At 41.6% G+C, this 12,311-nt stretch overlaps 1 protein-coding gene across 15 annotated transcripts in view; it reads left to right on the plus strand.

The window, feature by feature from the left end:
- The window catches only part of JAK2 (Janus kinase 2), a 164,176-nt gene that overhangs the window by 54,837 nt on the left and 97,028 nt on the right, over nt 1-12,311 (plus strand). For 14 of the 15 annotated variants that reach the window (XM_078852895.1, XM_078852891.1, XM_078852893.1 and 11 more), the window contains one exon: nt 7,508-7,753. In XM_078852895.1, coding sequence (XP_078709021.1) covers nt 7,534-7,753 — 220 coding nt within the window. In that variant the 5' untranslated portion in view covers nt 7,508-7,533. Of the gene's footprint in view, nt 1-7,507; nt 7,754-12,311 lie in introns of those variants that run through there. The other variant, XM_073345272.1, reaches the window with a different exon arrangement.

Genomic DNA, 12,311 nt, shown 5'->3' on the forward strand with positions numbered 1-12,311 from the left:
CTTCCCCAGCCAGAGCACGCACCCGAACCCCAATTTTGTGAGCATTCATAGCCTGCCATACAATTTCTATTCCCAGATGTGGCCCTTGGGCCAAAAAGTTTGCCCACCCCTGTACTACAGGGCCTGATCCAACACTCATTTGAAGTTGATGGAAACTTCGACTCCCATTGACATCACTGGGCTTTGGGAGAGAACATAAATGATTTACTGGACAATGGTTACAGGGCAGTTCCCTAGGGATACTTTCAAAAGCAGTTCTTGTATAGGTAGAGGTTATGTGGAGGTTTCTGAAACAGACATTTGAGGCAGGAACGTTTAACGCTCACTAAGTAGCAAACTTCATCTGTGTGGACAGGAGTTAAAGCTTGTCTAAGCAACAAATTCCTTCCCCTCGGGAGTCCAGGCAAATCTTCTCTGGGCTGGAACAATGAAACAGATGGCACAAAGTACCTGCTGTGTCTATGGAACCCTTCCCAACCTTTACCTTTTCCCCCCTCCCCACTCCCCCCCTAGAGGAGAGAGATCTGGCTGGAGGGCCATCCAAAGCAAAAGGCTGCAGAAATTTCTCTCTTTCTGAGCTCTGCCTCTCTGTTCCCTCCAACTCCGACTTCCCTCTGTGTTCTCCCTTTTGTTTGTTCTGTCTTACTCATCCTGCCTGGAGGAAGGAGAGGAGCAATAGGTTGCAAGAGGAAATGTTTCACTTTTGATGAACGATTTGTATTGCTACACAAGACTTAAATGTTTAGTTATGCACTGGCTACACTCCGTGGCTCCCGCAGGAGTAAGACTATCCCAAAAGGGATGCTACAGAAGGCTGCAAAAATATTATGCAAAAAGGGCCAGTATAGACTTGATTGAAATGTCCTATTCTAATCTTATACACTACAAGGCCTGTGATGTTAACCTTCCGAATGTAGCAAAAGGAGGTTTTGGTGTGGAATGAATATTTTGGTTGTCGGAACATACTACATGTAAAGTGCATTGATAAGTTTGTTGTTTTAAAATGCTTTTTCTTCTGTTTTTCCTCCTTTCAGTAATTCTGTCCAACCATCTTTTTCTTTTAAAAAAAAAAAAAATTAGAATAAGTATTTGTGATAATGTGGCAAACATTTAATGTAAAATACAGATCTTTATTTTCTGACAAATACATAAAAACATGAGCAACACAATGAGTACATGATATACCAGCAGCAAGTGAGTGTCTTGCGATTAACTCAGTAAAAGGAATCCCTTGGTGTTCCTCATGTTTTGTATACAGCTTTTTCACGTGCTAAAAGGTACTGTAAGTCCATGAAACTTTTGTAGTGAGAGAACGTTGGAATGTTGAGACACCAAAGTATGCATGTTCACCATTAGGTTGTCGAAGATATACCAAAGGCAAATGATCTAGAGGGTCAAATGCTTTTTCTGCATCAGTTAAAGATGACCTCCGAAGGGGAAAAAATGGGAGGTTTTTCTTTTTTTTCTTTAGTTTGTATTTTTATGAATTATAAAGCAGGTCTGAAAGATGTTTTTATTTTTGTTTTCCTGCTCGTATTTTACTTTATAGCTGTCAGGAATGTCAAACCTTGTAATCCTTGTTTTGCTTGAGGTCTCACTGGAGGGGCCTCAGTGATGTGGGTTGGTAGTGTTCTTCACCTTTAGTTGAAATAGTGTGATACTGAATCCTGAACCCTGATCTCTTCTTTTAGTTATTTGTTGGGCATTCAAGCTGAATAGATGTTGACAAAAACAAAATAAAAACATAGTTTTAAACATTTGACTAAAAATTTCTGCCCTCCTAAGTTAATCGGGTTTTACGTACATGGTTTATCTTGTGTTATAATCCTACTAAATCTCCTGTAGTCTATGGAGACTTTCCTATAAAGCAGGGAAGAAAAGACCTAAATTCCCACAGTTTGAGAAAGGCTTTATACTTATAATACATTGTAAAGAAGCAAGAAAAGACAGTTTTCCCTTGTCATGTCATTTCTAAAACAAATTTTTTAATCTCAAATCCCTGTGAAACATACAATATGTTTTGAAGAATGGGTAAGGATTGTTTATATTTGAATTACCAGACACAATTCTGATTTTAACCTTAAATCAGACTAGAAACTACTTGTGCTGTTCTGTAGGCACGAGGGCAGATCTTCATGTGCACCAGGGCAGAGCTTGGCATGCCTGGAATGGAGCGGGCAGAGACAGCTTTCTGTCTGTTCTATCCAGGGGGCATTATAGGGCAAGTTTAGCCCATGGCACAAGTTAGAGATGCCTGAGGACTGTTTAAGCTCCCTTTAAATCCTCTTTGTGCTGCCCTGGTGAAGTGCACTGAAGATTCAGCACAAGCGTTTTAGCAAGGATTTTTAGGTCTGAGTTCAGCAGAGCACCTTGGCTTGTAAAATGCACAGTTAGAGAAATCTCTGTTGTGATTACTCAGAATAGTAATAGCGGCTTCATTTGGAGGTTATTGTAATGGTAATGTTTTTTTTGTTGAAAAGTATGATTTAACGTGGCCAGTCAGGGAGTAGTAAGTTCATATGAGAATTGTTTGTATAACTGGAAGTTCATCAGAATCCAGGGTTTCCCCTGACTGTAAATTACTTTTCCTTTCTCACTCCTTTAAATATACAGGCATTAAGCCTACTATTGGCTTTGCTGAAAGTGAATAGAAATGACATTTGTCTTTTTAAATAACCAGTTTCTTCCTTGCATGAGTATGGACAAGCAGGTGAATCATTCCAATCTAACATCCATGTGGCAACTAAAATCAGCTCTGATGAAGGGTAGAAGAGGAATTGTGTGTGCGCGCTGATCATATGGTGGGTGCACATAGATAGTAATATTATTTGATCATCATGAAGAATGACAACTCTGATCCATCAAATGCTTGCAGTCAGATATCATTCTGGTTAGGATCATTGGTATTGCCATATTGGATCAGACCCAGAGTCCGTCTAGTCCAGTAACCTATCTCTGATAGTGGCCAGCACCAGATGCTTCTGAGGAAGTGTGAGAAACCTCCTGCTCCCAAGTAGTTAGAGATTGGTTAAAACCCAGATTTATGAGCTTAACTGTCTCTTCCAGAATTGGTTAGCCTCAATCATTGTAACTCTGGGTATTCTTGTTATTCCTACAAATGTCCGTTCTGTTTCTGAATTTTGCTAAGTTTTTTGGTTACATGGCAGATGTTACATTCAGCTGCACATATGCCTGATCAGCATGCTTCAGTTTGACAGCTGGCTATATGTAGAGCCCCGTGTGGATACAAAATTTATATCTGCAGATATAAAGCGGATATCCATGGAGCTACTGGGCAGGAGACGCACACTGCTGTGTGAAAGGGACCCCTGCCCGGGAGCATGCGAGCTGCTTGCACACATTAACGTGATGAGGGACAGCTGCCGATGAGCTGGGTGGCCACCCTAGTGGCAGGGATTGGGGGCAGGGCGCATAACAGTCACGCCAGAGGAGCTGCCTGGGCTGGGTGCTGGCTCCTGCAAGCAGCGGCCCCACATGCTGCTGCTGTCGCTTCTGCTTCCTGGTAGAGCTCTGCAGATATTCGCTTTATATCCACATCTGTGGATATACATTTTGTATCCATGCAGGGCTTTAAGTATTTGCACGATGGTGGAAGGTACCACAGTGGAAAAGTCAATTTTAGCTGTAATATGATAGCACCATATAATATAATTTACAAAAGATACACTAATTCCTACCATGTAATTTTTAAGAATTTCTGTATTGTGCACATATTTAAAGACTGTAGTCAAAGCAAATCTGTTTTACTAGAAGGGAAGCTAATGTCTCCCCTCCCTCCCAAATTGCTATTAATATTGGGATGCTTAAAATGTAACTTGGGCTTTTGGCCAAGTAAAAAATGGAGCAATGAAAATTTCTTGCCATGTCACATTTTTAATTTGGTGCTAGGCTAATAATCTCATTTGCTCGGGGTTATGCAGATGAACAGCTTTTAAAATAGAGCAAGGAATGAAGGTAACAGAGTTGGTGAATCAGTTGTAAAACGAGCAGACAGAATACAGATGAAAACAATTTAATTAATATGAATGGCACTTTCAGGCCCTGATCCTCCAAACACTTATGTGTGTGCTTTATGACTTCAGTAGGACTGCTGGTGTGTGCTTTCATGTTTTTGCAGGATTGGGGCCTGAACAGACTTTGGTGAATAAACTGATTCAGAGAGACTGTAGTATTTGCTTTCACCTGGTTGCTTCATAAGCATTTCAGGCAGGGGCGAAAGTAACTTTAGGGACTTATCGGTACGCAGGGCGGCGGGGGTCCTCAACCGGAAGGGGCGGGGCCTCAGGCAGAAGAGGCAGGGCTGGGGCCAGACTCCGCCTGCCGGCCAGCCCTTCAGTGCTGCCCAGTCCATGCTGCCGGGCGCTCCGGCTGCGATTTAAAGGGTTCGGGGCTCCCGGCCACTGCCGCTACCCCAGGGCTTTGACAGCAATTTAAAGGGCCCAGTGCTCCCGGCTGCCACTACCACTACCCTGGGGCTCCTGGCCGCCCTACCGCGCCAGCAGCCGGAGCCCTGGGGTAGCGGTAGCAGCAGCTGGGAGCCCCGGGCCCTTTTAAATCGCCGCCGCCGCCGCTACCCCAGGACTCTGGCGATTTAAAGGGCCCGGGGCTCTGGCACTGCTGGGGGTCGCCTGTGTACCAACTCTTACCAGTACAACGGACCAGACCGGATCGGCTTACTTTCACCTCTGATCTCAGGTTAATAGAAGAGTTGAAACTAGAAAATAGCATAATTTAAGAGACACCCACAATGTAAAAATCGTACCTCTGGAATTGTTTTCACCTGCTTTTGTTACAACTGCCAAGTTTTCATTTTTTTGCATAAGAGGAAGAGGAGGTTAAATGGAAACAATGCTATTTCTTGTAAAGTGATTAACATGGAAGGACCTGACAACTCAGAGAAGAGGAAGTCCATGTTTATTTTGGGCAGAAGCCTGAGTTTCTCTACTAAAGTAATAACTATTTAGAGGAATTATTGTTGCAGTGAAGGGAGGGCTCCAGACTTCATCAGCAGATTAAAACTACTTGGGTAAAGTTTTGTAGGAGCAACTGGCTTGCCATAGAAAGCAATGACAGACCTATATGTTGTTAACAAAAACTGCAATCTTTATGCCATTGAAAGGCTTTTGGCATGGTGCTATAGGCGGATACACTTCAGGTAGTTTTTCTTTTAGGAAAAATGGCTTTCTTGTGTGCCTAAAATGAATATGGCTGTTTCTACTTGAACACTTCTATATTAGTGCCACTCCTTGTGTGACAGCCATTGCCTTGACTGACATACCAGGAACAGAACCAGGAAACTCCAGAGCTGAAAAAAGCACAAGCATCTACAGTTTGAGCTAAAGAGCCAGGCTCTGTAGGTCAGAGCTTTAACAGTCCGGTATGCTCTATTGATCAGACACAGAGGGAGGATGCATAACCCACAGTGGGTTACACTTGCACCTAGAGAAACAGCCTACAGTTGCTGTGAAACACTGATTCTGTGTACTAGTTTTATTTTAATATAATAAAAGCGATCTCTGATTTCTTAGTGTTGTAGATCTTATTTCAGAATTGTCATCAAAATGGTCTTTTGCCCATGTTAATTAACCTACTGCATTAAAAAAAATGCTTTGCAGTACTTTGGTAGGTATATTAAATTGGATCACATTGTAAATGGGTGGAAATCAACATTTTAAATAGCAATTTGATGTATATTGAAAAATCTCAAGCAATAGAGAGAAGGAATTTTGGTCTGACTACACAATCAAAGAGTAGCATTCCAGAAGATTCTTTTATGAAACAACAATATAGTTCATCAAGTCTAAGAAAATAAATAGATTGCTGTTTATGACAATCTAATGTATGTGTCCAGACTTGACTTCTAGTAAAACAATAGCTTCTTGTTAATTACACAACAAAATATTGTTAGAAATCTACTACTTGTACAGTACATTTTTATGATTCAACGTTTGGTTGTAAATATTCTTTATAACAAAAAGCAAGTGCTGAATGAGACCAAGTGGTTTTATATAAGCAAACTTTAGAGGGTTTTACCAGTATCTATCTATCTTATAAGTTTTGATTATACTGAAAAATTCATGATCGTTTCATATGAGAACAAAGACAGTCTTAGCCTAGTCAGTCATGTGCTCTGGGGTGCATTTTAAAAAGTCCATCACCAAATTGAGAGGTTCTGAGTGATTTCACTGCTTCTGATGGAGTTCACCCCCTCTGGGTCCAGCTAAGCCATTCCTGCCAGAGATGACTTAGTCCTGAGAATGATTAAAAAATACTACAGAAGAACAGACTTTTTTTTTTTTGAAGGGAGTAGATGTTTTCATTGCCTCCTCTATATCCCAGTATAGTGCTATACTGTCATTGTTCTCAGTTTATTTTTTCAGTTTCAGTTTTAGCATTAAAGTGCATATCATATAATCTGTTGGGTTGTGTCCCAAGTCATTTTCTCTCCTTCCTTAGTTATGGTTATGAGAGAGCATTTTTGTATAAATGGGAATACAATTTCTTCGTTGGTCTTCTCTGTGAGGACATGCACACTGGTACATGTGATTGATCTGGGAGCAGAATGTTTGACGGAGCCCCTTCTTAAAATATTGGCATAATATTTGAGTCTAGTTCGTACAGTGCTTCTAGACGTTGTTTTTACCTTTATTTCCTGTCAGAATAAATTGGCACTTCAGGAAATGCTAGGAGAATAGGCGCATTTGCTGAAAACTGAAGTCTTTCTACTTAAAATTGTATTCTAAGCTTTCTCTTACAGAAGAAATGTAACTGTTCTAGATTGGGCTAAAACACAACTGAACAGGGATTCATTTCTGAATTGGCCAGAATGTGACTCAGTTGATATTCCTTCTTACACATCATCAGCTCAACCTCTGACCTGTCACTGAGGGGATAACAGGGTTGCACAGGTGTAATAGAGGGACTAATTTGGCCTGTAGAAGCTCTGAGTTTGTAGGGCTGACAATTAAGAAGCCTGATTTTTCCTTTTAAAATGAACATATTTGTTTTAGAATTCATTGAGAGGCAATAATCATGGAACTTTACAAAGCCTTTTTGTTTTTCCCATGCAGAGTCACTTTTCACGAAAGCTTAGGCTCTAATAAATTTGTTAGTCTCTAAGGTGCCGCAAGTCCTCCTGTTCTTTTTGCAGATACAGACTAACACGGCTGCTGCTCTGAAACTTTTCAGAGTAGAACTGCATTGTAAATTGTAGAGGAACTCACGTTTTGCTAAACTGCCTGAGAAATTATGCAGTCCTAACTCAGTACTATAATTCAAGGCTTCTGTGCTTCAAAATGCTGATGTTACCAGTGAAAAGCATCCCAGTTTTGTTTTTTTTTTAAAATCTGTATATTTATGTAGGAAATTGTAACAAGTTTACGAATTATTGCCATGTAAATATGGGAGATACCAGATCTTGTGTAGCTCTTTCAGTTTTCCTGGCTTTTTAAAGCCAGCAAATAACCTTCTATTTTTTCTTTTTTAGACAAATGCTCTAAACACAATGAAAAGATGGCCTGCCTTACAATGACAGAGATGGAAGGAACAGCAACTTCTATTCTACACCAAAATGGTGACATCCATGGGAATGCAAATGCTCCCAAGCAGACAGAGCCAGTGCTTCAGGTTTACCTTTATCATTCCCCGGAGAAGACCGAAGGAGATTATCTTCAGTTTCCAGCTGGCGAATATATTGCAGAAGAGATTTGTGCTACTGCTTGTAAGGCTTGCGGTAAGAATATGTATGATGGTTTTCCTAGTAACGGAGTGATATTGTTTCAGCTTCATGCAACATTAGTTTTTAATATAGTGTGCACAGGCCCTGACTAAAATGTTTTATGCTATAACCTGTGCATGTATAGAACAATGTTTTTGTTTGTTTATTTCTGACCATTCTCTGCTCTGTGAGGTCATTATTTGCTGATTAATAGTAGTTACCTCCACATTAGCCATTCAAAACTTTAACTATTAAGGAAGGGTTTATCAACCGAACTGTTTATACCAGCCCTGCAAAGCACCCCGATGCACTTTGTGACCCAAGAGTTAGAAGCAGTGTTCCCTCTAATTTTTCCCACCTATGTGTGGAATTAATTTTGTTAGGTGCACCAATATGGAGGTGATGTGTGAGGGGGCTCAGGGCTGGGGCAGAGGGTTGGGGTGCAGGGGTGTGAGGGCTCTGGCTGGGGGTATGGGCTCTGGGGTGGGGCTGGGGATGAGAGGATCAGGGCTGGGGCAGAAGGTTGGGGTGCAGTGGTGTGAGGGCTCCAGCTGGGGGTGCGGGCTCTGGGGTAGGGCTGGGTATGAGGGGATCAGGGCTAGGGCAGAGGGTTGGGTGCAGGGGTGGGAGGGCTCTGGCTGGGGTGCAGGCTCTGGGGTGGGGCCGAGGATGAGGGGTTTGGGGTGCAGGAGGGTGCTCCGGGGCTACGGTGGGGAGAGAGGACTCCCCCCCCCCCAGCTCTCTCTCCCTGCAGCAGCACCTGGACTCGGGGGAGAGGCACCTCTCTCCCTGCAGCAGCAGCTCTGGGGCTTGGACTGGGGCTGCAGGATAGGTGCCCCTTGCCTCACCCCAGCAGGTCTGGGTTCATGCCGTGGGAGGAGCACTCCTGCCAGGCCTGGGGCCAGGCTGGGCCACAGCAGAGTCGAGGCCAGTGGAGGGGCACCCTGGACGAGGCAGGTTGGGGGCTGGGAGAGGGGCGCCCCTTTCCCCGGCCGGTCCACTGAGCACCTGCGCAGTGCTAAATAGGTTGCTGCACAGCCACACAGTTTACAGGAAACTTCGGTTAGAAGTGCAGCTGTCTGGAGGGCAATAATTCTCTTTTGCAGTAACGTTAATGTTTTGAAATGTATTTTTGTTCCACTGGGAATGAAAACCAAAACCTTTCAGATGTTTTTATGAAGTGGAATTATGTCGAAATGGTGGGTTTTGGATTGACAAACTGAGCTTTTCAATTTGTGTCTCACTGTATCACTGTTGCAAAAAAAGTGAACAACATTCTGGGGTGTATCAGCAGGAGTGTTGTAAGCAAGACACGAGAAGTAATTCTTCCGCTCTACCCCGCGCTGAGTAGGCCTCAACTGGAGTATTGTGTCCAGTTCTGGGCGCCACATTTCAGGAAAGATGTGGACAAATTGAAGAGCAAGAAAAATGATTAAAGGTCTTGAAAATATGACCTATGAGGGAAGATTGAAAAAACTGTGTGGAGGGTTAGTTTGGAGAAGAGAAGACTGAGAGGGGACACGATGACAGTTTTCAAGTACATAAAAGGTTGTTACAAGGAGGAGGGAGAAAAATTGTTGTTCTTAACCTCTGAGGATAGGACAAGAAGCAATGGGCTTAAATTGCAGCAAGGGAGGTTTAGGTTGGACATTAGGAAAAAGTTCCTAACTATCAGAATGGTTAAACACTGGAATAAATTGCTTAGGGAGGTTGTGGAATCTCCACCTTTGGAGATTTTTAAGAGCAGGTTAGACAAACATCTGTCAGGGATGGTCTAGATAATACTTAGTCCTGACATGAGTGCAGGGGACTGGACTAGATGACCTCTCGAGGTCCCTTCCAGTTCTGTGATTCTATAATTACCTGTCTGTAATGTCAGAAGTGACCAGAGAATGCGGGATCAGAAAAAACCTTTCTTGACAAAAATGTCATCCAAACTAATATGTCTCTATGACAGTTTTCAGCTCTGACAAAATATGCATATTTCTATGAAATTTCACTTTCCTGAAAAAGTTCTGACCAGCTGTAGTTAGAAATAGCTGTTGTAAGGAGGCCCTATGGCCTTTAGCAAGTTCAGGATAAACTTACTTATATGTATGATAATTTTGCAAATGTGAATAGTCCCATTAAGTACAGTGGGACTATTTGTGTACGTGAAGTTACTTGCATGCATATATGTTTACAGGACCAAGGCCGTATTGGGTAAATATGGCAAGCAGTAAATAAAAAATAGTTCACTTTGGGCCATAGAGAAGTAAACCCCTTTTATTGGGAAGAGAATCATCAGCCAGGACAGTGGGTTGTTATGAAATCTTTTGAAAGAGAGTAGATATTACATATTTACACACAAGGAAAGGATTCCTTTAGAACTGTTTCACTTTTGGCCTTATTTTGAAATGAATGGAAGCTGAGAGTGAAAGTCAAATAATTGAAAAAGGTTTGCTCTTTGTGTACACACTTCAGCTAGTTTTTAAGTACTACTGTATAACAGTCAAAGAAACGGTATGGGGAGAGAGAAATTAAACAGCAAAAAACTTTGCTCTCGTAAGGTCTAATTTAAACTAAAAAAAGAAATGATAAATAGAGCTGAGGCTGGAACTGTGTCTTTAATTCATATCTACTGTAACTAGGTTTTATTAGGGGTTGTGGAACAAGGGGTTGATTTCACATGTTGTACTTTAGGTCCTACAGTCCTTGGACACTGTATGGTGATTTAACAATCCATCGTTCAATGTCATCTCCTTCGGTTTAAACATATTTTCTGTTGCTTAGTCAATAAACAAAAAAACTAGATTGCCATTTTGCTTCTCTTTTTTCAGAGATGTGAAATACTGCATAGGTTTCCAATGTGGTGATTATTAATTTGTAATACAGTAGCATCTAGGAGCAGGATTCTGGACTTATGGTCTGATATGGCATGGCAAATCCTACATTCCTACAATGAATTTTTTGTGGGGAGGGTAGGTAATATAAGGCACATGAAAACACCGTCTACCAGTAGTTAGTGAGAGAGTGAAAATTAATGTGCATCTTTTTGAATTCCAGAATAACACTGCTAAAGTAGGTAGCCCTGAATATTGTAGTGGTACAAATTTTTTAAAATTTGGAGACATGAGAGTATTTGTCTGAAGTTTTTTGAAATCTACCTCTGTAGATTTCTCCTGCTGGGATTTGCACTATTCCATCAGTATTGCAAGACGGAAATCATGTTGAAAAACAGTTCCCTTTTAGAGAATATGAATGCCTCCTTGCAAATGTAAACACTCAATATGTGGTTATAAAAAGGGAGCATGATTCCATCCCTCTCAATTCCTTCTTTTCCAATCAGCCACAAGTATTTGAAGCCATTTACGTATGCCTGGAGTTTCCCTGCGTTGTCTCTTAAGAATTCTGTTTTCCTGCTTTTAAAATATTTCCTCCCCCCCATAGTAAATAGTTTGTAGTTAATTTAGAAAAGTTTTTAGTGTGCACTGTTCTCCTATTGGGATTGAGTTGTTGTAGGCATTTGAGAGAGACATCCTATGCTGACTCCAACTCTATGCTGTTTTGGGTCTGCAGGACTTTATCTGATTTTGGCCACTTGGGTTGGTTTCACATTGACTCTGCTAGTTAAGTCCCATTGTATTGTTCATTGTTCCCTTTGATATTTCAGGCATGTCTGAGACTGACAAATAGCCTGGTTTTAATTGTGTATCATGCAATACAAAAATGTCTGTAGCAAACTATCATCCTCTGTGTCTTTTGTGTCTTAGGCAGAGCATCATCTTGGACAGCATGTCTGTATGTGCAGGATACTGTTGTTGATGTGTAAAGAGACTGTTATTTAAAGTGGTTTCTTTGGCAAGGAATCATCAGATTTGGACAGTGTCAGGTTTAGCTTCCATTGGTACCAGTTTCTTCTGATCCTCAGGTTTGGCAATCTGACTCTTAAGTTTTTCTAGGATTCAGTGTCAGTTCCAATGCAGTCTTAAATCAAAATCTTCTAAGTATCCTTGGGATAAGCAATCAAAACCTTATGGCTGTAGCCCCTGTCCCAAAGGCCCTTTGGCATTGTCCGAGGAACAGACAAGCTATTGTCTTCTCATACACAGAAGGAAAAATTGGAAACATGCCTGGAGAATCCCCTTAGACCTGTGAGGAGGGATGGCACTCCAGAAGGTGTAAGAAACCCCATGATTCTAAGAATAGGTCAGAATAGGAAGCATTTGCAGATCAAGGGACTCTGCACTGTTACCATTAACATCTCTATAGGTCCTGCTGCCCAGTTATTGCTATTGGATCCAGCATCTATAGACGCCTACACACTGGTGGTGGTTAGAGATGGTGGTAGAGCGTCTCCATAACTGAATGATTCCTGTGTTACCTACATTTGATTCCAGGACATATTGTTGGAGTCTCATAAGATCTTCATGAGGAAGTGTTGTTAGCTGAAATTTTTCCTGTGAGTCCTGTGTACCAAACTGCTCCTTTTGTTTACCAGTATTCCGAATATTTTGGTCTGTTTGCTTTAATCAAAGAAACCAGGTTTGTACCATCTGAGTTCAGACAGTAGAAACCAGAGTGATGGAAACTT

Source organism: Lepidochelys kempii, chromosome 5, assembly GCF_965140285.1.
Source record: "Lepidochelys kempii isolate rLepKem1 chromosome 5, rLepKem1.hap1, whole genome shotgun sequence".
In the NCBI taxonomy this organism is placed as follows: Eukaryota; Metazoa; Chordata; order Testudines; family Cheloniidae; genus Lepidochelys; species Lepidochelys kempii.